Source organism: Mus caroli, unplaced genomic scaffold, assembly GCF_978045245.1.
Source record: "Mus caroli unplaced genomic scaffold, Mus_caroli_1 scaffold_18, whole genome shotgun sequence".
NCBI classification, from domain to species: Eukaryota; Metazoa; Chordata; class Mammalia; order Rodentia; family Muridae; genus Mus; species Mus caroli.
In genome coordinates this window covers 29,259,204-29,282,403 of record NW_028227273.1, presented here as the reverse complement: position 1 = coordinate 29,282,403, position 23,200 = coordinate 29,259,204, and the positions used below count along the sequence as shown (strand labels likewise).

Below are 23,200 nucleotides of genomic sequence, written 5' to 3'. Positions count from 1 at the left end.
GGGTTCAGACTCTGAGAGCCCCAAGGGTCCAACTTAGTTGACTAAAAATCACAATCTAAATTTGATTGAAATTGAGACAATGCCGGGGCCTAGCAAACACAGAAGTGGATGCTCACAGTCAGCTATTGGATGGATCACAGGGCCCCCAATGGAGGAGCTAGAGAAAGTACCCAAGGAGCTAAAGGGAACTGCAACCCCATAGGTGGATCATTATTATGAACTAACCAGTACCCCAGAGCTCTTGACTCTAGCTGCATTTGTATCAAAAGATGGCCTAGTTGGCCATCACTGGAAAGAGAGGCCCATTGGACTTGCCAACTTTATATGCCCCAGTACAGGGGAATGCCAGGGCCAAAAAAAATGGGAATGGGTGGGTGAGGGACTGGGGGGGGGTGTATTGGGGACTTTTTGGATAGCATTGGAAATGTAATTGAGGAAAATACCTAATTAAAAAAAATTGATTGAAATTAACCACTACATAAGAAACCTGGTAATGATTTGAAGAGACATTTCACACAAGAGCAAACTTTAGTGGCCAGCAGACTCATGAAAGATTGCCCACTCGGTGGTAACAAAGGAAGTGTAAGTTGAAGTTACTCTCGGATATCTCTGCACACCTTGAAGCCTCACAAGACCCAGTCATAATGAGAGGACGAGCACTCATACATGCTGCCGGGGTTCACCCTGGAAAACACTAGCATCACCTCGTAAAACTGGGCACGCACACATCTTATGAGCCAACAATTAAGCTGCCACATTCTGCAGCCTAGAGACATGCTTAAGCCTAGCACTGTGAGACGGGAATGAGGCTATCCAACTGACGGTCAAGACACATCAGTCAATCCCACATCAGGGAGGTCAATCCCACATCAGTCAATCCCACATCAGGGAGGACCCAAGTGCCCATCAGCATGTAAAACAGATCCACGTTCATACACCAGACAGCAGCTGGCACGCGTGGAAACCAGTCATCACATGACACAACACTATTCCATTCACACAAAACTCAGAAGTGGGCAAACTCCAAACAACCGTTTACTGAGAAGTACAGACACTAAACACAGATGCTGAGAGCATAAGGAGCACAAAGTGTGGTTCTCGTTAAAGTTAGGACAGCAGAGAAGCAGCTGGAGCCGGAGAAGAAGGCTGCGTGACAGGGGTGACTCAACAGCTCATGCTTTTTAGCCATGTCCTCACTTAAGCACACACCAATGTTTTATAGACTCTTCTTTAAGAACACTCTAAAACTGAAGAAAGAGATTCCAGATGTGTTCTCTGGGCTGGCTGGGAGCTCCACGTCAGCTACTTCCTTCCTGTTTCAGGAACAGCATCAGTAGAGGCCAGACCATGGGTATCCTGAGCACAGAACGTACTCTACAGCAGCACACGCTACCGTGTCTCATCCTTCTCCGTGAACAGAGTGCTGTCAGCTTTAAGGCTTGCCATGTGGCTGATTTCTTGGTAGTTTTTTTGTTTTGTTTTGTTTTGTTTTGTTTTTTGTGCTTTGTGCTTTTAGCATTTAGAATACATTGGATTTTTGTTAGCTAGGATTTCAATTTCTGTTCATTGGTTTGCTTATAAAAAATCTTGTGGTGTGTATATTATATATATATATATATATATATATATATATATATATATATATATATTATATATATACTTATTGATCCATTCACCCATTCACGACTAGGGTAGATGTTGAAGTTCCATGTAAGAAATCAGGCATTTTAGTTTTTAGCAAAATATTTGATGATAAATACAAATATATGTAAATAAAATTATTTTAGAAAAAATGTTTACTTACTATACTTTAAAGAGAAGAGAGGGCATGTGGTAGTAAGAACCACCTATTCTGAGCATATTTTTAATCGTCTAGAAATGTCAACTTTATTAAAATATAAAATGACTGGGCTTTGGGTGTTTTGCTGCCCTAGTTAGTATGGCTCCTTGGGGAGTTCTAGGATACAGGAAGTTCCCTTTTGTAGCTCTTGTAGCTTTGGCCACTGCAAGCCTACTCAGGGACCCAACACTCCTCTAGTAGTTGACCTCAAGGCTGACAAACTGGTTTTCATTCTTGGCCTGGCAGCATCTGCTGTGGCACAGCAGGGGAGGGGAGGGAGGAGGCGGCTGATGTTAGGTCAGGAGAGGAACAGTGTCCTGGATGTTTCACCATGGCTGCTGTAGGCCTAAGAAACAGGGTAGGAGCTATGCTGATTCAGCATCAAAGGCTTAGCCCCTCAGTGCACTCTCCAGACACTGTCCGTCTTCCCCTCCCCACAGGGCACCATATTCACGTTGATGTTCTTCCCCCCCCCCCCCCACCCCCCCGAGACAGGGTTTCTTTGTATAGCCCTGTCTGTCCTGGAACTCACTTTGTAGAACAGGCTGGACTCAGAATTCCACCTGCTTCTGCCTCCCAAGTGCTAGGATTAAAGGCGTGCGCCACCACACCCGGCTTGAAGTTCTTTCCTCAAGACCCCTCTCCCAGGACACAAGTCAAGCTCGGCCCCATCTCTGGCACCCATAGGGAAATTTCTACTCCTGACATTTCCTCTTACCCAGATCACCCTTTGCTATCCTCCTCTGACAGGAGTCACCCATCAGAATCCTTCTGAAATACACCCTGACACAGCCCTGTCTACAACACGTTACCCTGGCTTTTCTTCTGTCTGCTCTGGACTATGCCCTTATACTGCTAGTACTGCTGCGAGGGAAAGGATAAGTCAGGAGTAAAAGCAGTCTTGTATTGCTTTTAAGTTACTTCTCTACCTCCTCTCAGCTCCCCAAACACACACACACACACACACACACACAGCCCTTCTTACAGTTCCCACAGTACTTTGCAACACAGAAAATCATCACCTCTTTGTAACAAACAAACCTATTTGTAACTGGATGGCTGAGAACTGACCAAGCCAGTTTCTTTCTTCCTACCAAGATGCTTAATCCTCACAATGCTGTCCTTGGTGAACGCCCTCCGCTCCGTTCACAGGTTCCTGACCGAAGCCACCCCAAGGGTCTCTCTCACTGTTCCCCTCAGGGGCCAGCACGCTACTATGACACTTTTTTTTTCCATTTTTTTATTAGGTATTTAGCTCATTTACATTTCCAATGCTATACCAAAAGTCCCCCATACCCCCCCCCCACTACTGTGACACTTAAAGACCTTCATGCCACAGAAGAGGCAGCATGCCTATCACCATCCCTAGAGCTCTGCTGTTCCCATGGATGGGGAGATGGGAGAAATCCTGGGCAGGGAGGTGAGTGACAGCAAGGCCCCCCTCAAGCTTGTTACTCAGCACCTAAGAAGGGCCCCATTGTTCTCCTAGTTCTCGTTATCCACATCACTATTATATAATGTCACACTGATAACCCTTATAAGATAAAATAAACCTGGTCTAATGGCCTTGTACACACGAAATCAGAGGGTGGGAGAAGCAACTAGGATCCAGGACCTGGGCCAGATCTCTTCAAGGTCATGGTGGGAGTAAGGGCAGGGGAGTGATGCCCACAGAATGCCTGTGAGCTCCCAGGCCCATCTTCCCACAGCCAGACTGCGTGCTTCTGGCTGAGAGAGGCTACCTATTCTTCTAGCTTGGTCATCAGTGTCAGCAGAGGGAGAGCTTTTAAAATGAGTTTATCCTTTGGCAATTTCACACATATAGAGAAAGAATTCTGATCATCCCCCATGGCTTCCACCCTCTTTTCCCTTCCCACGCCCCTCACAGCCACCCACTTCCTCTTACCAAGTCTTCCAGTCTCCCAGCTACTTTAATGTCATTTTGCTTTTCTCTGTGGCTAACTGGGTTTCAATGGGCTCACCTGTATGGGGATAGGTGTGAGGCTATCCACTAGATCCTGAACGACCTCTCTAGTGGCTACATCACAGAAGACAATACTTCCATTCCTCTACCACCCCTCCACTGTTTTGGTGCAGGGACCGATGCATCCTTCCCCGACTTAGTTTAGTAGCCACTGTGAGTACAGGTGCCACCACTACACTATGCCTGTAACCCAGATGTCTCACTGGGGCTCTGCTGCTCTTCCCACCCCTTGGTACAGGGAGGTTTTTGTTTACTGATCTTCCAGGCGAATTAGGGATATCTCTCAGTAAGATCAGGAGCTAGGCTGGATCTCCTGAATTGCCTGGGCCTTTCACCCTGATGAACACACAGGCTGAGTACCCCTAGACCAAACACCCCAAAAGCCCAGAAGTCAGAAGGTTTTTTTTGGACACAAATGTGATAAAGTAGAAAATTTAAAACCATAAAACTTTATGGACAAAAACAAAGTTATAATGCTATATAAAATTACTTTCTGGCTGTGTTTGTGAGGTATATGTATTTATATTTAGGTTCTAATTCCAATATAGCACTTTATGTATATGAAAATAATTCTGAAAGCAACTCCCAAGTGCCCTAGTCCTAGGCAGTTTGGATGAGGGCTATGTAACCTCTCCTGTCTTCTGTCTTGTCCACACATGCTCAAGATACACACTGACTGGGGAACTGTGGTCTCTTATGCCCAGACCGCCACTCCTGATGCCTCATATGGTCTGCCAGATGCAGGCTAAATCTACTTCCATTCCAGCAGACTCTCAAAACATGCTGTGCACAGCTCCTCTTAAGGGCGGACAAGCTTACACCACCAATGTCTGTTAGATGAGATCATTAGATCATTTATACACACAGAGAGACAGACAGAGACAGAGACAGAGACACAGACAGACAGACAGAAGCTCTATACACTGTCCTTCTGTAACTCCCAACGAAATACTCAGCTTTCTGGAAATAATGAAAGAGCAAAGCACTTTGGGATTAGAGTAAAATGAGGGCAGGCTTGGAATAAGGTCTGGGACCTAGAGATTTGGCTCCCTCCCTAAAAAAGTCATGCCAGAAGGCAGAATCTGGAGCAGCCAGATTGGCTGACCAACTGCTTGATTCTCTTGCCACAGAGAACTCTCCACAGGTGGATGCCCACTAGTTCACAGGCCCTGTCACTTGCCAGACTATTTCTATTTCTGTCTCTGGAAGACACATGTACTCTGGACAGAGACCAATACAGCAGGCTTCTCCTTTCTTCTTTTAGAGTTATTTTTCTTGATGGTGGTGGTGCATGCCTGCTTGTGTACGTGTGTACGTGTGTACGTGTGTGTGTGTGTGTGTGTGTGTGTGTGTGTGTGTGTGTGAAGATTAAATGCTGGGCTTCAAATATGCTAGGAAAATGCTCTAAGTGACAACTTTTAATAGCATCATCCTGTATTTCTTTTGTATTCTATGTGTGTCGGTATGATCAAATTAATAATTTCACATAGTATGCTGGCAAAACATCAGTCGCATACAACACTCTTCAGAGGTTTGGCTGTGTATATAAATGATGTGTGCGAAATATGCATACGCATACATTTACCACTATTCTAACCTTTTCCCCAGCTAAATTCAGTAAATTTTATTTACTGAAATTTTCATAGATATAATTTAGATTCACAAACACTTATAAGAAACAACACCCCCGAAGATCCTGAACAGATGTTATGCAGACCCTAAGAGAACACAAATGCCAGCCTAGGCTACTATACCCAGCAAAACTCTCAATTACCATAGTTGGAGAAACCAAAGTATTCCATGATAAAACCAAATTCACACAATATCTTTCCACAAATCCAGCCCTTCAAAGGATAATAAAGTGAAAACACCAACACAAGGATGGAAACTACATCCTAGAAAAAGCAAGAAAGTAATCCTACAACAAACCTAAAAGACAGTTGCAAGAACAGAATCCCAACTTTAACAACAAAAATAACAGGAAGCAACAATTACTTTTCTGTAATTTCTCTTAACATCAATGGACTCAATTCCCCAATAAAAAGACATAGACTAATAGACTGGCTATACAAACAGGACCCAACATTTTGCTGCTTACAGGAAACCCACCTCGTGGAAAAGAACAGACACTACCTCAGAGTAAAAGATTGGAAAACAATTTTCCAAACAAATGGTCCAAAGAAACAAGCTGGAGTAGCCATTCTATTATCGAATAAAATTGACTTCCAACCCAAAGTTACCAAAAAAGACAAGGAGGGGCACTTCATACTCATCAAAGGTAAAAATCTACCAAGATGAACTCTCAATTCTGAATATCTATGCTCCACATACGAGGGCAGCCACATTCATTAAAGACACGTTAGTAAAGCTCAAAGCACACATTGCACCTCACACAATAATAGTGGGAGACTTCAACACCCCACTCTCACCAATGGACAAATCCTGGAAACAGACACTAAACAGAGACACATGGACACTAACAGAAGTTATGAAACAAATAGATTTAATAGATATCTACAGAACATTTTATCCTAAAACAAAAGATTATACCTTCTTCTCAGTGCTACATGGTACCGCCTCCAAAATTGACCATATAATTGGTCACAAAATAGGTCTCCACAGATACAAAAATGTTGAAATTATTCCATGCATCCTATCTGATCACCACGGACTAAGGCTGATCTTCAATAACAACATAATAGATAGAACAAAATAATAGAAAGCCAACATTCACGTGGAAACTGAACAACACTCTACTCAATGATTCCTTGGTCAAGGACGAAATAAAGAAAGAAATTAAAGACTTTTTAGAGTTTAATGAAAATGAAGCCACAACATACCTAAACACAATGAAGGCAGTCCTAAGAGGAAAACTCATAGCCCTGAGTGCCTCCAAAAAGAAACTAGAGAGAGCGTACACTAGCAGCCTGACAGCACACCTAGAAGCTCTAGAACTAAAGGAAGCAAATTCACCCAAGAGGAGTAGACAGCAGGAAATAATCAAACTCAGGGCTGAAATCAACCAAGTGGAAACAAAAAGAACTATTCAAAGAATCAACCAAACCAGGAGCTGGTTCTATGAGAAAATCAACAAGATAGAAAAACACTTAGCCAGGCTAACTAGAGGGCACAGGGACAGCATCCTAATTAACAAAATCAGAAATGAAAAAGAAGACATAACAACAAAGCCTGAGGAAATCCAAAACATCATCAGATCCTACTACAAAAGGCTGTACTCAACAAAACTAGAAAACCTGGATGAAATGTACAACTTCTTAGACAGATAACAGGTACCAAAGTTAAATCAGGATCAGATTAACGATCTAAACAGTCCCTAAAGAAATAGAAGCAGTCATCAATAGTCTCCCAACCAAAAAAAAAAAAAAAAAAAAAAAAAAAAGCCCAGGACCAAATGGGTTTAGTGCAGAGTTTTAGCAGACCTTCTAAGAAGACCTAATTTCAACTCTTCTCAAACTATTCCTAGAAACAGAAGGTACTCTACCTAATTCATTCTATGAAGCCACAATTACTCTGATACCTAAACCACACAAAGATCCAACAAAGAAAGAGAACTTCCCACCAATTTGATATTCCCTTATGAATATCGATGCAAAAATACTCAATAAAATCCTCGCAACTGAATCCAAGAACACATCAAAATGATCATCCATCATGACCAAGTAGGCTTCATCCCAGGGATGCAGGGATGGTTTACTATACGGAAATCCATCAACTTAATCCACTATATAAACAAAATCAAAGACAAAAACCACATAATCATCTCATTAGATGCTGAGAAAGCATTTGACAAAATCCAACACCCCTTCATGATAAAAGTCTTGGAAAGATCAGGAATTCAAGGTGCATACCTAAACATAATAAAAGCAATATACAGCAAACCAGTAGCCAACATCAAATTAAAGGAGAAAAACTCGAAGCAATCCCACTAAAATCGGGGACTAGACAAGGCTGCCCACTTTCTCCCTATATATTCAATATAGTACTTGAAGTTCTAGCCAGAGCAATTTGACAACAAAAGGACATCATGGAGATACATATTGGAAAGAAAAAGTTAAAATATCACTATTTGCAGATGATATGATAGTATATATAAATGACCCCCCAAAATTCCACCAGAGAACTCCTAACCCTGATAAACAGCTTCAGTGCAGGAGCTGGATAAAAAATTAACTCAAACAAATCAATGGCCTTTCTCTACACAAATGATTAACAGACTGAGAAAGAAATTAGGGAAACAACACCCTTCTCAATAGTCACAAAAAATATAAAATACCTTGGTGTGACTCTAACTAAGGAAGTGAAAGATCTGTATGATAAGAACTTAAAGTCTCTGAAGAAAGAAATTGAAGAACTCAGAAGATTGAAAGATCTCCCATGCTCATGGATTGGCAGGATTAATATAGTAAAAATGGCTATCCTGCCGAAAGCAATCTACAGACTCAGTGCAATCCCCATCAAAATTCCAACTCAATTCTTCACTGAGATAGAAAGGGGAATTTGCAAATTCATCTTCAATAATAAAAAACCTAGGATAGTGTCTTAGTCAGGGTTTCTATTCCTGCACAAACATCATGACCAAGAAGCAAGTTGGGGAGGAAAGGGTTTATTCGGCTTACACTTCCATGCTGCTGTTCATCACCAAAGGAAGTCAGGACTGGAACTCAAACAGGTCAGGGAGCAGGAGCTGATGCAGAGGCCATGGAGGGATGTTCTTTACTGGCTTGCCTCCCCTGGCTTGCTCAGCCTACTCTCTTATAGAACCCAAGACTACCAGCCCAGGGATGGTCCCACCCACAAGGGGCCTTTCCCCCTTGATCACTAATTGAGAAAATGCCTTACAGTTGGATCTCATGGAGGCATTTCCTCAACTGAAGCTCCTTTCTCTGTGATAACTCCAGCTGTGTCAAGTTGACACAAAAATAGCCAGTACAATTGACCCCTTGTCAACTTGACACACAAACACATCACTAGTAAGCCTCAACCCTTACATTCTTATTCATCCCCAAGATCTAAATAACTTTAATAGTCCCACAGTCTTTACATATCCTTAAAATTTCAATCTCTTTAAAATATCCATCTCTTTTAAAATCCAAAGTCTCTTAACTGTGGGCTCCACTAAAACAGTTTCTTCCTTCGAGAGGGAAAATATCAGGGCACAGTCACAATCAAAGCAAAAATCAATCTCCAACCGTCCAACGTCTGGGATCCAACTCACGATCTTCTGGGCTCCTCCAAGGGCTTGGGTCACTTCTCCAGCCATGCCCTTTGTAGCACACATGTCGTCCTCTGGGCTCCAGATGCCTGTACTCCACTGCTGCTGCTGCTCTTGGTGGTCATCTCGTGGTACTGGCATCTCCAAAACACTGCGTGACCCCTTCAGTCCTGGGCCTTCAATTACAACTGGGGCTGCACCTTCACCAATGGCCTTCCATGGCCTCTCACAGTGCCGAGCCTGAGCTGCTCTGTGTGACCCCTTCATGCCTTCAAAACCAGTACCACCTGGGTGACCCTTACACATTACCAAGTCCCACTGCAGAAGGAGTACAACCTTGCCTATCTCTGGAACACAGCCTCTTTGTGCTTTCAGAAAACACTTCCCAGAAGATGTCACCTCAACGATGCTGGTCTCTTCTTAATCACCGCTAATTTCTTAGCTCCAGCTAACCAGCATCAATAGTCCCAGTAATGCAAAGTTTTTGCTTTAGTAGTTCTGGTATCTTGTTAATCACAGCTGATTCTTCAGCCCCAGCTAACCAGAACTACAAAATCTTCACAATAAAAACAGCAATGGCCCTGAAGAGAGTCTTTAATTTTCCCTCTGAAATTTCACAAACCAGGCCTCCATCTTCTGCACTGTTCTCAGCATTATCTTCCAAGCTCCTACACAACATCTGACAGAGCTCTTAACAACGAATGGATCTTCAAGCCCAAAGTTCCAAAGTCCTTCCACAGTCCTCCCCAAAACATGGTCAGGTTGTCACAGGAATACCCCACTCCTGGTACCAATTTGTCTTAGTCAGGGTTTCTATTCCTGCACAAACATCATGACCAAGAAGCAAGTTGGGGAGGAAAGGGTTTATTCGGCTTACACTTCCATGCTGCTGTTCATCACCAAAGGAAGTCAGGACTGGAACTCAAACAGGTCAGGGAGCAGGAGCTGATGCAGAGGCCATGGAGGGATGTTCTTTACTGGCTTGCCTCCCCTGGCTTGCTCAGCCTACTCTCTTATAGAACCCAAGACTACCAGCCCAGGGATGGTCCCACCCACAAGGGGCCTTTCCCCCTTGATCACTAATTGAGAAAATGCCTTACAGTTGGATCTCATGGAGGCATTTCCTCAACTGAAGCTCCTTTCTCTGTGATAACTCCAGCTGTGTCAAGTTGACACAAAAATAGCCAGTACAGATAGCAAAAACTCTTCTCAACAATAAAAGAACCTCTGGTGGAATCACCATGCCTGACCTCAAGCTGTACTACCGAACAATTGTGTCAAAAACTGCATGGTACTGGTACAGTGACAGACAGGTAGATCAATGGAATAGAATTGAAGACCCAGAAATGAATCCACACACGTATGGTCACTTGATCTTTGACAAGGGAGCTAAAACCATCCAGTGGAAAAAAGACAGCATTTTCAACAAAAGGTGCTGGCACAACTGGCAGTTGTCATGTAGAAGAATGAGAATTGATCCTTTTTTATCTCCTTGTACAAAGCTCAAGTCTAAGTGGATCAAAGACCTCCACATAAAACCCAAGACACTGAAATTTATAGAGGAGAAAGTGGGGAAAAGCCTGGAAGATATGGGCACAGGGGAAAAATTCCTAAACAGAACAGCAATGGCTTGTGCTGTAAGATCAAGAATTGACAAATGGGACCTCATAAAATTGCAAAGCTTCTGTAAGGCAAAAGACACTGTCAATAAGACAAAAAGGCCACCAACAGTTTGGGAAAGGATTTTTACCAATCCTAAATTTGATAGGAGACTAATATTCAATATATACAAAGAGCTCAAGAAGCTGGACTCCAGAAATTCAAATAACCCCATTAAAAAATGGGGTACAGAGCTGAACAAAGAATTCTCACCTGAGGAATACTGAATGGCTGAGAAGCACCTGAAAAAATGTTCAACATCCTTAATCATCAGGGAAATGCAAATCAAAACAACCCTGAGATTCCACCTCACACCAGTCAGAATGGCTAAGATCAAAAATTCAGGTGACAGCAGATGCTGGCGAGGAAGTGGAGAAAGAGGAACACTCCTCCATTGTTGGTGGGATTGCAAGCTTGTACAACCACTCTGGAAATCAGTCTGGAGGTTACTCAGAAAATTGGACATAATACTACCGGAAGATCCAGCAATACCTCCCCTGAGCATATACCCAGAAGTTCCAACTGGTAATAAGAATATGTGCTCCACTATGTTCATAGCAGCCTTATTTATAATAGCCAGAAGCTGGAAAGAACCCAGATGTCCCTCAACAGAAGAATGGATACAGAAAATGTGGTACATTTACACTATGGAGTACTACTCAGCTATTAAAAACAATGAATTTATGAAATTCTTGGACAAATGGATGTATCTGGAGGATATCATCCTTAGTGAGATAACCCAATCACAGAAGAAGCCATTAGATATGCACCCACTGATAAGTGGATATTAGCCCAGAAACATAGAACACCCAAGATGCAATTTGCAAAACACAAGAAAATCAAGAAGAGGGAAGACCAATGGGTGGATACTTTGTTCCTCCTTAGAATAGGGAACAAAATACCCATGAATGGAGTTACAGAGACAAAGTTTGGATCTAAGACAAAAGGATGGACTATCCAGAGACTACCCCACCCGGGGATCCATCCCATAATCAACCACCAAACCCAGACACTATTGCATACGCCAGCAAGATTTTGCTGAAAAGACCCTGATATAGTTGTCTCTTGTGAGGCTATGCCAGTGCCTGGCAAATACAGAAGAGGATGCTCACAGTCATCTATTGGATGGAACACAGGGCCCTCAATGGAGAAGCTAGAGAAAGCACCCAAGGAGCTGAAGGGGTCTGCAACCCTATAGGTGGAACAATAATATGAGCTAACCAGTACCCCCAGAGCTCATGTCTCTTGCTGCATATGCAGCAGAAGATAGCCTAGTCGGCCATCACTGGGAAGAGAGGCCCCTTGGTATTGCAAACTTTATATAGGGCCAAGAAGCAGGAGTGGGTGGGTAGGGAAGCAGGGCAGGGGGAGGGTATAGGCAACTTTTGGGATAGCATTTGAAATTTGAAATGTATATAAAGAAAATATGTAATAAAAAATATTAAAAATATTAAAAAAAAAAAAAGAAACAACACCCCCGGGCAAGATCCAGCAACCACATGGTGGCTCACAACCATCTATAATGAGATCTGATGCTCTTCTGGTGTGTCTAAAGACAGCTACAGTGTACTTATAATAAATAAATAAATCTTTAAAAAAATTATAAAAGGAAAAAAACCCAACATTCTTAGGCAGTGAGAGATGGTTCAGTCAGTAAAGATTTGCTACACAGAATCAAGGACCTGCATTTGGATCCCCACACCTATGTTAAAAAAAAAATAGATAGCTGCATCAGTGTGTGTCTGTAAGTCCAGCACTGGAAGGCAGAGAGAGAGAAAGATCCAAGCCCAGCCAAATTGTTGAGAGACAAGTTGGTGAGCAACCAAGGAAGACCCTCAATCTTGATACCTGGCCACATACACACCCATCACTACCTTAAGAAGGCAGTCATAGCAGTAAACATCTGTATTCCCAGCAGCACTAGTCAGAAGTCAGAAGGATTACAAGTTCAAGGCCATCCAGAGCTACACGTGAACTTCTATTATGGGGGAGAGGGTGGGCAGCAAGATGGCTCGGTGGGTAAGGTGCTTGCTGCCAAGCTTGGTGATCTAGACTCCATCTCTGAAGCTCACAAGGAGGAAGGAGAGAACCAACTCCCTCAGGCTGACCTCTGACCTCAGTACTTGCTTTCTTGCCCTGGACTCTAAGTAAACAAATAAAGTAAAGGGAAAAAGAAAAGCCAAGCAAAATAAACAAATTTGGTGGTACATACCTATCACCTCAGCACTCAGGAGACAAGGCAGGATGCTATATAATGAGTTTAAGGTCAGCCTAGGCTACATGAGACCCCATTTCAAAATAAATAATAATCTAAGTTTCTTTAGTCACATTTTGCAAACTACCCCATAATATTACAAACAAGACTTAACACTGACGTGTTTGTAATTGGATTTCCGAGGCCTACTGATAGTCTCTCATTTGTATCCATTTCCTCCGAATTGACTTATTTCATCTTGAAAGGAGGTTTTTTTTAAGACTCAGGAAGCAAACAACTCATAAATCTCAGAAAGTCCCTGAAACTAAATAGAGGCACAAAGCCTGTCCTTCCCCCAATGGTAGTAAGGACATGTGAGCGACCTCAGAGCAGTCAAGCTGCCTGGACTAGATGATTTGACCTAAGCTGCCTGCAAGTCTCACAGTGCGCTCCCAGTCTTGAGCTTTCATGAGCCATCACTCACGCTGTGTGGGCTTCCGTGAGAACACTGCCTTTGAGTCATCCCTGCCTCTGTAATTAACCCATCAGCCCTACTCTTGTAAGTAGCCCCAATAAACTCATTGCTTCACCAAGTTGGATTTGGTGGTATTGTTACTTTGGCCTGCCCTCAGTTCCCTGTGTGGAGTGTTTAAGATTCCTCAGGAACAGTGTCACACAGCAGTGCATATATCGAGCTCTGTACTGCTGCACTTTCTGCTTAGGTTCACAAGCAGCTCTCACTGAGACGGTCCTTTTACAACTATGGAAACCCCCCTTACGCATTGCCCCCAAACGTAACCTCAGGCAACTACTCCTAAAACCATTCTCTAGTTCTACCATGTTTTTATTTAAAATGTTACAAATCACATCACACATAATGGAACGTTTGGAACTGGATTCTGCTGTGGCCTGGATTTGAAATGTCTCTCAAAGGAGGCCCTTGTATTAGCAGCTGAGGCCCACATTACTGATACTGGAGATGGTGTCAGCTCTTGAGGTGAGGCCTCATGAGAGACTGTAGGTCATTACTCACAAGCCTTTTGAAGAGAATTATGAAGCTTGGGTCTTTTCATCCCTATCCATGAGGTGAACATGTTAGCGTGCCACAAACTCCCACTATTATGAACCATCACAGGCCCAAAGCAACGGGGTCCAACCAATCACACTCTGGAATCCCAGAGGTTTGGGTTAAAATGAACCCTTTCTTTCTATAAACTGAATTACGTCAGGAATTTGTTATAGTGATGAAGAACTCTCAAATAGCTTTATTCACTCAGCGCAATGCCCCAGGTTCATCCAACTGGCGGTCTATTTGCTTGTATATCTAAGCAGCAGTCCATGGAGTAAGTATATCACAATCTATCCATTTAGCCAGTCAGTTTCTCGATGACATAAGGGCTCATTACAGTTTGGGGATGTTACCCAAAGTCCATGAGTATTCATGCATGGATTTGGTGTGAACACAAATTCCAGCTCTCTGTGAGAGATGCCCAGGTGTCTGGTTGCTTTCTTAGATGGATGAACACAGTCATGTTTCTTCATTTGTCCAAGTCTCATTTGATTTTTTTTTTCACAAGCATTTTGTAATTTTCAGTACACAGGTCCTGTACATAGCTAGTATTTAATTTTCCTGGAGCAATTGTAAAAGGTATTGTGCGGTTTGTTTGTTTGTTTGTTTTTCAGTTTCTGTGTTCTCACTATTAAAAAACAGAAATATAATTAAGTTTTCTGTGTCTTGTATCCTACCATGTTGCTGAACCTATTTATTACATGTTAGAACTTTCCAATAGATTCCTTAAAAGTTTCCCCCTGTAGATGTCATAAGCATAAGCCAGTGCTAAAATTTTTCTAGAAAGTTTTATATCATTGTCATAAATGGAACACCAGTATCAACTAGTCACTAAAGAATGAGATTCTAAAAATTAAAAGGAATTTAAAATTTAGCTAAAGCAGTGCTATTTTCAGAAGGCTGGTGCTCTCTGTCTTTCTCTGTTTCTCTCTGTCTCTCTGTTGTATCTATATATCTCTTTTTTCAAATGGAGAAAGCAAATATAAGAATATGTCTTTAAGCCAGGCCTGGATAATAATCTCAGCTACTCAGGAAGTTGAGACAGGAGGATAGCAACCATAAGGCCTGCCTTGAGCTATAGAGTGAGTTCAAAATTAGCAATGTCAACTTAGAGAGGTTCATAGTTTGTTTAGCCTTTCAGTGGTACAGCACGAGCCTAGCATGCACACACTCTAAATACAACCTCTAGTTCCACTGGGGGGAAAGAAAAAAAAAGAAAGGAAAAAATTTAAAGGGTTAAAAACTCAATGAGAGGACTGACAAGATGGTTCAGTGGGGAAAGCAGTTGCCATGCAAGTGTAAAGAATTAAATCTGGATGACATGGCAGCCCATCCGAAATTCCAGCACTTGAGGGGTGGAGCTGCATCCCTGCATCCCCAGGGCAAGCCAGCTAGCAGCACTAGCTGAACTGGTGACCACTGGCTTCAGCAAATTCCCTGCTTCAATGTATCAGGTCAAAGGAGGCACCTAACACCAACTTCTGAGCTCCATATGCATGTGCACACACATACACATATACATGCACACACAGAGACACAGGCAAAAATATAAACAACAAAAACAGCTCCTTACTAGCCTGAGGCTTCTATGAACAGTCTCTATGAACAGTCATAAAACAAACTTCAAGGGACTCATGCAGAGCTGGTGAGCTGGCTCAGTGAGTAAAGGTGCCTGCTACCAAGCCTGAGGACTTGAGTTCAATCCCCAGGACACATGTGGTAGGAGAAGGAACCCCCATAAGGTGTCTCTGACAAGCATGCCATGGCAGGTACACATAGACAGACAGACAGACAGACAGACACAGACAGATAGATACATAGATAGATACATGGATAGATATATGGATACATGAATAGATACATAGATACATGAATAGATACATAGATACACAGATAGATACATAGATACATAGATGATGGATGGATACATAGATACATACAATGATAGATAGACAGATAATAAACTAACTGATTAATCAATTTTCTGAAAATAAAAATAAAGCTAGTCTTTCTCACTGACCTATTCAGAGGTTTGAAGAAGAACTACAATAAAAAAGTCATTTCCTCTGTTGCATAATCTGAACCAGGGCCCTCTCGAATGACCGTAAGCACAAAGGCTATATATATATACCCACACTCTGAACACCTGTGGGACCCTGAAGCGCTGGATCCAGACCTCACAGAGGCCAAACTAGTGAAGCAAAAGAATCTGAGAAGAAAGGCACATCCTTTAAGGAGAGTTGGCCGTGAGTGTGCTGATGGTTGAGTAAGATGCCTACGTTGTGTGGCAGTTCATCTTAGCAAACATCAGAATGTCTGCAGAGAACACCAGTGAGGCTACCCTGGGGATGAGAGGCAGCGATCCTGTTTTATCTGGAGACTGTGCTGATCTGAGGCTGTCCTTCATCAAGAGCCCCCACCCTCCCCTTGTCTTGTACTGGCCACATTCCTTCTGTGGGCCACAAGCTCCTAGCCAGATGTGGAGAACTGAAATAGAGATGCCAGGCCAGCGTTTCTCCACAGACCAACTGGGACATACCAAAAACCGGAGCTAAAGAAAGGCCTGTTTCTACCATGGGGATATCAACACCGTCTCATGCCTCCTTTTCCTAAGATTAATCTCAGTTAGGTTTCAGCTCCTTACAGCAAACAATCCTGTCCCATTCAACTTGAAATCAGTTTGTGCTTAACTTCCAGTCCATCAGACTACACACACACACACACACACACACCCCACAGGAGAAAGGGGGACTTTTCTGTCCAAGTTCCCCTTCACCTCCATGAGGTATTAGATAAACTCACCTCCTTCAGCGAGGCCAGTTCAGCCCACCCACCACCAAGTGTAGGAAACACTGGCCACAAAGCTGTTTCAAGATTACAATAAAGGAGTATATGTGATCTGAGTCCGGAGGGCTTAAAGACTAGTCCAACCACCAGAAAATAGGCGATTAAGTGGCGTTCACGGAGATTACACACAAACCTGATGCAGTGTGATATAACCCGTTTGCAAACACAAAGAAACAGAGTAATTGACCAAACGCCACTTTCCGGACTTTGGCAAGATCTCTTCTCAAAGCTTATTTAATTCCGGTTTAATCGTATTGAGATATCAAAATCAGAAGCATGGTGCGGCTCTGATGAACAAAGACGAGGAACTCCTGAGAACTCAGAGTCAAGGGAACAAGAGGCAAAACAAGTCTGCAACTGAAGTCTCCCCCACCAGTGTTTTGTCCTCCCAGGGCTTCAGTTACCCACAATCAATTGAATCCAAATATATCAAATGGAAAATTCCAGAAATAAATAATTCATTGCATTTTAAGCAGCTTAGTATATTATAATAATATTACAATTCATTCTATTAGTGTTCTTGATCTCTATGACTGTGCCTGTTATATAAAATAAATTTCATAAAAGAGTTGTATATATAGAAAAATATTATAGCATACACGGGGTATGACGTAATCTGTGGTTTCAGATATCCACTGGAGATTGGAATGGATCTGTCACAGGAAAGGGTGACTAATACATAACTTTTTGAAGTAACATTCATTACAAAAAAATCGGTGAGTTTAATGGCCAGATAAGGTCTCAAGCTTCGGGCTGGAGAGATGGCTCAGCAGTTAAGAGGTCCTGAGTTCAATTCCCAGCAGCCACATGGTGGCTCACAACCATCTATAGTGAGTTCTGATGCCCTCTTCTGGCATGCAGGTTTACATGCAGATAGAGCACTCATACATAAAATAAATAAATCCTAAGAAAGGAAAAAACACTGGGGAAAAAAGGCGGGGGGGGGGGGGGGGGGAGGGGCATGAAGCCTCTAATCCACTGTCCACATGGCACAGTTTGGTTATGTCATGTGGGTGTGGCCCTCAAGGCTTATGAGCAAGAAGCACGGTGGAATAATGGATGGGGACTAGGTCATACAGGCAAGAACCGTCAGCAGGGATCAGTTTGGTTCTCGTAACACGCTGCTTAGTCCCTGCAAGAATGGCTCATTGTAAAAAGAGCAGCCTAAGCCACTGAATCTCGTCAGGCCCCTGCCTCAGCAAGTAAGCAACTCTGCAGACTGGCTCCTCTCTGTCTGTTTCTCAGCCACTCAGTCACGTGGTACTATGATAGAGTCACCAGAGTTCCATTCGAGAAACTGGGCAAAGCACATTGAACTTCTTTTCTTTATAAAAAAACCCAGCTTGGGTATTTTGATCTAACGATTAGAAAAAGGACTGAGACTGGAGGTTAAGGAAGTCCCATAAGCCGTTGCTGCTTGGGGTGATAAAATGTATCATATTCAGATGTTTTGTCAAAATAGTAATATTATATAGACTGGACCATATCCTTAAGTTAAAATCTAAAACAAGCTGGGCAGAGATGGCACATGCCTTTAATCCCAGCACCCGGGAGGCAGAGGCAGGTGGATTTCTGAGTTCAAGGCCAGCCTGGTCTACAGAGTGAGTTTCAGGACAGCCAGGGCTACACAGAGAAACCCTGTCTTGAAAACACACACACACACACAAAAACAAACAAACAAACAAAACATCTAAAACAAGCAGATGTTGTAAACAATAACAAGACTTCTAATGGCCATTTGTATATGAAAGTGTTACTAAAATTACATTAGCAGTAATGTTAATAAGAAGAATAAGGTGATAAAACAATCTAGTTCAACAATATGCAGGGTAATCGATGCAGCTGTGTGCTGTATCTAGGCCATTCGATTTAATATTCATCACTGTAGGAACCATAAGGTCTATATCATTCTCCTATAATTTCACTCTAGTAGAATAATATCACGCTGATTGCCACAGTGAGGGGCCATCAGTTAAATCATTACACAAAAAGCATAAACATAACCAAAGACATAATTGCACTTAGTCACAGAGACATTTGTGGGTGGGAGCTGTGACACAGAAACACACGTGACACACACACAAACAGATTCGAAATGTGTTGCCTAATATCAGATAGGTTGCGCACACATCACACACACAGATCATACAAACATACACACACACACATACTCACGTACACTTGAAATGTGTCCTACCTAATATCAGATAGGTTGTGCACACATCTCACACACACAACCATCACACACATCACACACATCACACACACACATCACATACACACACACATACACACATGAAATGTGTCTTACCTAATATCAGAGAGGTCACACTTGTTCCCGGCAATCGCCATCACAATGTTTTCTGGGCCGTGCTCCTTCAGCTCCTTGACCCATTTTTTCAAGGTATGAAATGAATCCTAACCAAAAAACAAAATGAGTCACTGAACAAACCTGTCGGTATACTTCAAAGAAGTAGAGATGTGAACCCAGTGTAATTCAATGGAGGAAAAAAAGACATTTGTAGGGGACACTTAATTAACATTAGCTAAGATGTCTCTTTCTAAATTAAAGCTTGAGGGAGTTGAAAAACCAACATGTGTAACTTTCTTCAGTAAGAACCATTGACTAGAAATAGTAGCCTTGACTCTGTGGGAGCCAAAATCTCAGAACCAAGCAAATACCGAGGCCTACTTCAGGAGAAAGGTGTGTGTTGGGGGGGTGGGGGGGGTCCTGCTTGCCCTTCACTTGACCTTCCTCTAGGGCAGAGGCCAGGTGGTCAGACATTTTGGGGAAAAAGGTCAGAACTCATGGACTACACAAGCAGCAATGATCCAGCTACCAGTCAGCATTCCAGAGGGACTGGGGCAGGAGGAATGCCATCAAATCGAAGCACTCGCTTGTTAATGAGTATACCTCAAAATCCATTCCAGTCAATCTCATCCACAGTGATACATTCCAGGGTCCTCAGTGGACGCCTGACACACTACCTTGGAACCCAAGCCTAGAAACAACCTGTTTCTGTCCCACGAGTGCCAACGACACAGTTGAAGCAAACAAGTGGGCCGAGTGAGATAAAAACAGTAACAAAATAGCATGATCATAATAACAGAACACACTGTTTTAATTGTACCACTTGTTTCTGGAATTTTCCATCTAATACTTTTGGATGGAAGTTGACCTTGCATAGCAAGGACTACAGAAAAGCAAACCACAGATAAATGGGGACAACCGCCTACAAGCACACGCACACACACACACACACACACACACACACACACACACATAGTTACCTTTATATACACAAATATTACCTCCGACCTTTGAATGGTGCAACTGAACCACTAGCAGAAAATAACCTATAATGATAAAACACCCAGAACTTAAACTTTCTCAAGGAAAGTGCTAACCAGCATGCCTGGCCTCCCGGTGAATGCTCAGTTTTAGTGGGTGGCAAGGTGGCTCAGCAGTTAAAACTGCTGGCTGCTCTTTCAGAAAGACCACGTTTGGTTCCCAGCACCTACATGGTGACTCACAAGGACACGCAAGTCCAGTTTCAAAGGATCCAATGCCCTCTCCTGACTTCAGTGGGAACCAGACACACACGTAGCATATGATATATAGGCAGGTAAAACTACACATAAATAAAATAAATAGATTTTGTTTTAAAAGGTCAGCTTTCAGATGAACGTTTATTGCTTCCGTAATTGAAAAGATCCATCAGGGCGGCTTGGTGAGCGAAACTGGATGTGTAGCTTTCAGCTTTCTTGCCTGCCACACGGCCGAGGCTCCCAGGGCGCTGGCAAGACTCACAAAGCACCAGTCTGCTTCAGTGTTTCTGGGATGGTCACCAAGCAGGGTGTCTGAAGCTGGAGACATCCTTACCTGCTTAGTGATGTCATAGACGATGACGGCTGCAGCTGATCCGCGGTAGTACATAGGAGCCAGGGAGTGGAACTGTGGAAGAGCAAGCAGCAGTCTTAGGCCTCGGTCAACAAACAGATTTTAAGCATCTCTAAGCCACACATTAAAATGTTAGGCTACATCATCTCTGTAGGAGCTCGAAATCCCCCCTTGGACTTCTCCAGGACGTAAGATTAAATAATAAATTTTGCTCCCCAGCTAGCCATACACTTGTGGTTTATGGACCGTGAAATCTCCTCTGGGCCAAAAGCCAGAGACAGATTTATTTTCGGTGTTGCCTTCCTCTGAATTTCCTTTTCTCTGTTGGCCCAGGGCAGTCTCATTAGAACTCCGGAGTGGTAAGGAAAAGACAGGTTCCAAGGAGAGCTCGGAGCACTAGACCCTTGCAGAGCTACTGGCACGGAGCAAAGACCTACCTGGTTGCAAAGCTTTATTGCCTACCAAGGTCAGCTAGTGGTGACACATTAGATGGGCTTCAGCCCCCAAACTAGGTTAAGAACCAGAACCAGAACCTCTCATCCTCAAATAAGATGGATAATTATTCTCTGAAATGTATACACTACATGCATATTTTGAATGGGGGCCTAGTCTTAATTTGTATGTATATATATATATATATATATATATATATATATATATATATATATATATTTTAATTTAAAAAGCTGTTGGGATAGGCCAGTGAGTGAAAAAGAGCTCAGCAGGGAGTTGAAGAAATGATAAGTACTCACTACAAATTACCAGCAAATGTTTACACTGACTCAATTAACAAAAGAATGAACTAAAAATGATGAGGTCCTTAATAATTCAATAAACGTTAAAAGGCCTTAGATTCAATGTTGGGGTGGTTCTGGGGAGCAAGACACTCTCATCTACTACACGGGGTGGTATTTAGTGCTCCCCCACAAAGCCACTGGGAATGACCTAGCAGAAACTGACGTGTGCAATCCCTTTGACCCAGAAGTCTACTTACAGGAAATATATACTTAGTGTGGCCACCAGGTCCAGAAAGACATTTCCCTATGTTGTAAAGGAAGTAAAAATCAAAGAACATGAAGGTTCATCAGGGCACTGTGTTATATCCTAGACTGAATGTGTGCTCCACACAACTCCAGGCTTGAGATCCTGATCATTGTGATGGCTTTTGGGAGGGAAGATCGGGGGTGTTATAGGTCATGGGGTCAGATGAGGTCATGAAGAGAGTCTCATGATGGGATTAGAGTATTACACAGAGAGGAAGAATGTCCCCTCCACATCCTGTACACAAGGATACAGAAAGAAGAAGGCTGTCTGTCAACTAAGATCTACCTCAGAACCATGAGAAAGAAAGGGGTTTTTTTATTATTTAAAATAATATATATATATATATATATATATATATATATATGAATACACTGTAGCTGTCTTCAGACACACCAGAAGAGGGCATCAGATCTCATTACAGATGGCTGTGAGCCACTATGTGGTTGTTAGGATTTGAACTCATGACCTCCAGAAGAGCAGTCAGTGCTGTTAACCACTGAGCCATCTCTCCAGCCTAGATCTGTCCTTTAAACTACCTGCTCTACAGCATTTTGTTCCAGCCGAGGCTGACTAAAATGTATGCCGATAATGGAGTAGTCCACAACCCCTGAAATGACAAGGAATTTTATTTAAAGGAAAACATCTTCTTGACATACTATGAAGTGAAAAACTGTCTAAAGGCAGCAGAGATAGAATTTCCTGTGGAAAAGATGGACAGCAATGGATGTATAAAATACTAGATCATTCCCCAACTGTTAATAATAGAAGGTCCAGTAATTTTTACATTTAAAAGGTTATACATCACACAATAATTTTAAGTAAGATGATTTTAGGTTAAAATGGCAATAAGGGCCGGTAGGATGGCTCAGCAAGTAAGGGCACTTGCCACCAAGCCTGAAGACCTGAGTTTAACCCCAGGAACCCACATGGCAGAAGGAGAGAACCGCATCTCCACAGTCTCTGACCTCTAACTGGGTGGGGTGGCAGGGCCACATGTTCCCCACCCCCACACAACATAATAAAATATTTCAAAAGAAAAAAATAAAAATCTGCTATTTTTATTGGGGCATAGAGGAGGAACAGGAAAGATGAATCCTGTAGTTTTTCTGGTGAACAACAAAACTACCCGTTCTCTCTATTTCCCACATGCTACTTCTCCTTGGAATGCTCAGAAGACCTAGGGAGAAGCCAGGATGCCATGGTCACAAACAAGTCCCTCTTTGAAGGAAGACCACCCTGGAGTTTGGTAGTTTTTAAGAAATGGGGTGAGGGAGAGTCGTCACACTCTTTTGCCCACAAATACCATAACAGGTCTCACAGCACAAGACACCACGAAGGCCTTTTCACACTCAAAGACTTCCCCTATGTCTGCCCTGACTGCTACGCTCAGAGGAGTCACCTTCAGCCCACCCTTGGCTATGCTCTCCTC

The 23,200-nt window shown here is 42.7% G+C and overlaps 1 protein-coding gene across 1 annotated transcript in view; it reads right to left on the bottom strand.

Moving 5' to 3' along the window:
* Rab31 (RAB31, member RAS oncogene family) overlaps positions 1–23,200 on the bottom strand; it is a 127,096-nt gene that overhangs the window by 30,868 nt on the left and 73,028 nt on the right. The window contains exons 4-5 of the mRNA XM_021149583.2: positions 20,710–20,781; positions 19,138–19,244 (exon numbers count right to left, since the gene is read on the bottom strand). Coding sequence (XP_021005242.1) covers positions 19,138–19,244; positions 20,710–20,781 — 179 coding nt within the window. The remainder of the gene's footprint in view (positions 1–19,137; positions 19,245–20,709; positions 20,782–23,200) is intronic.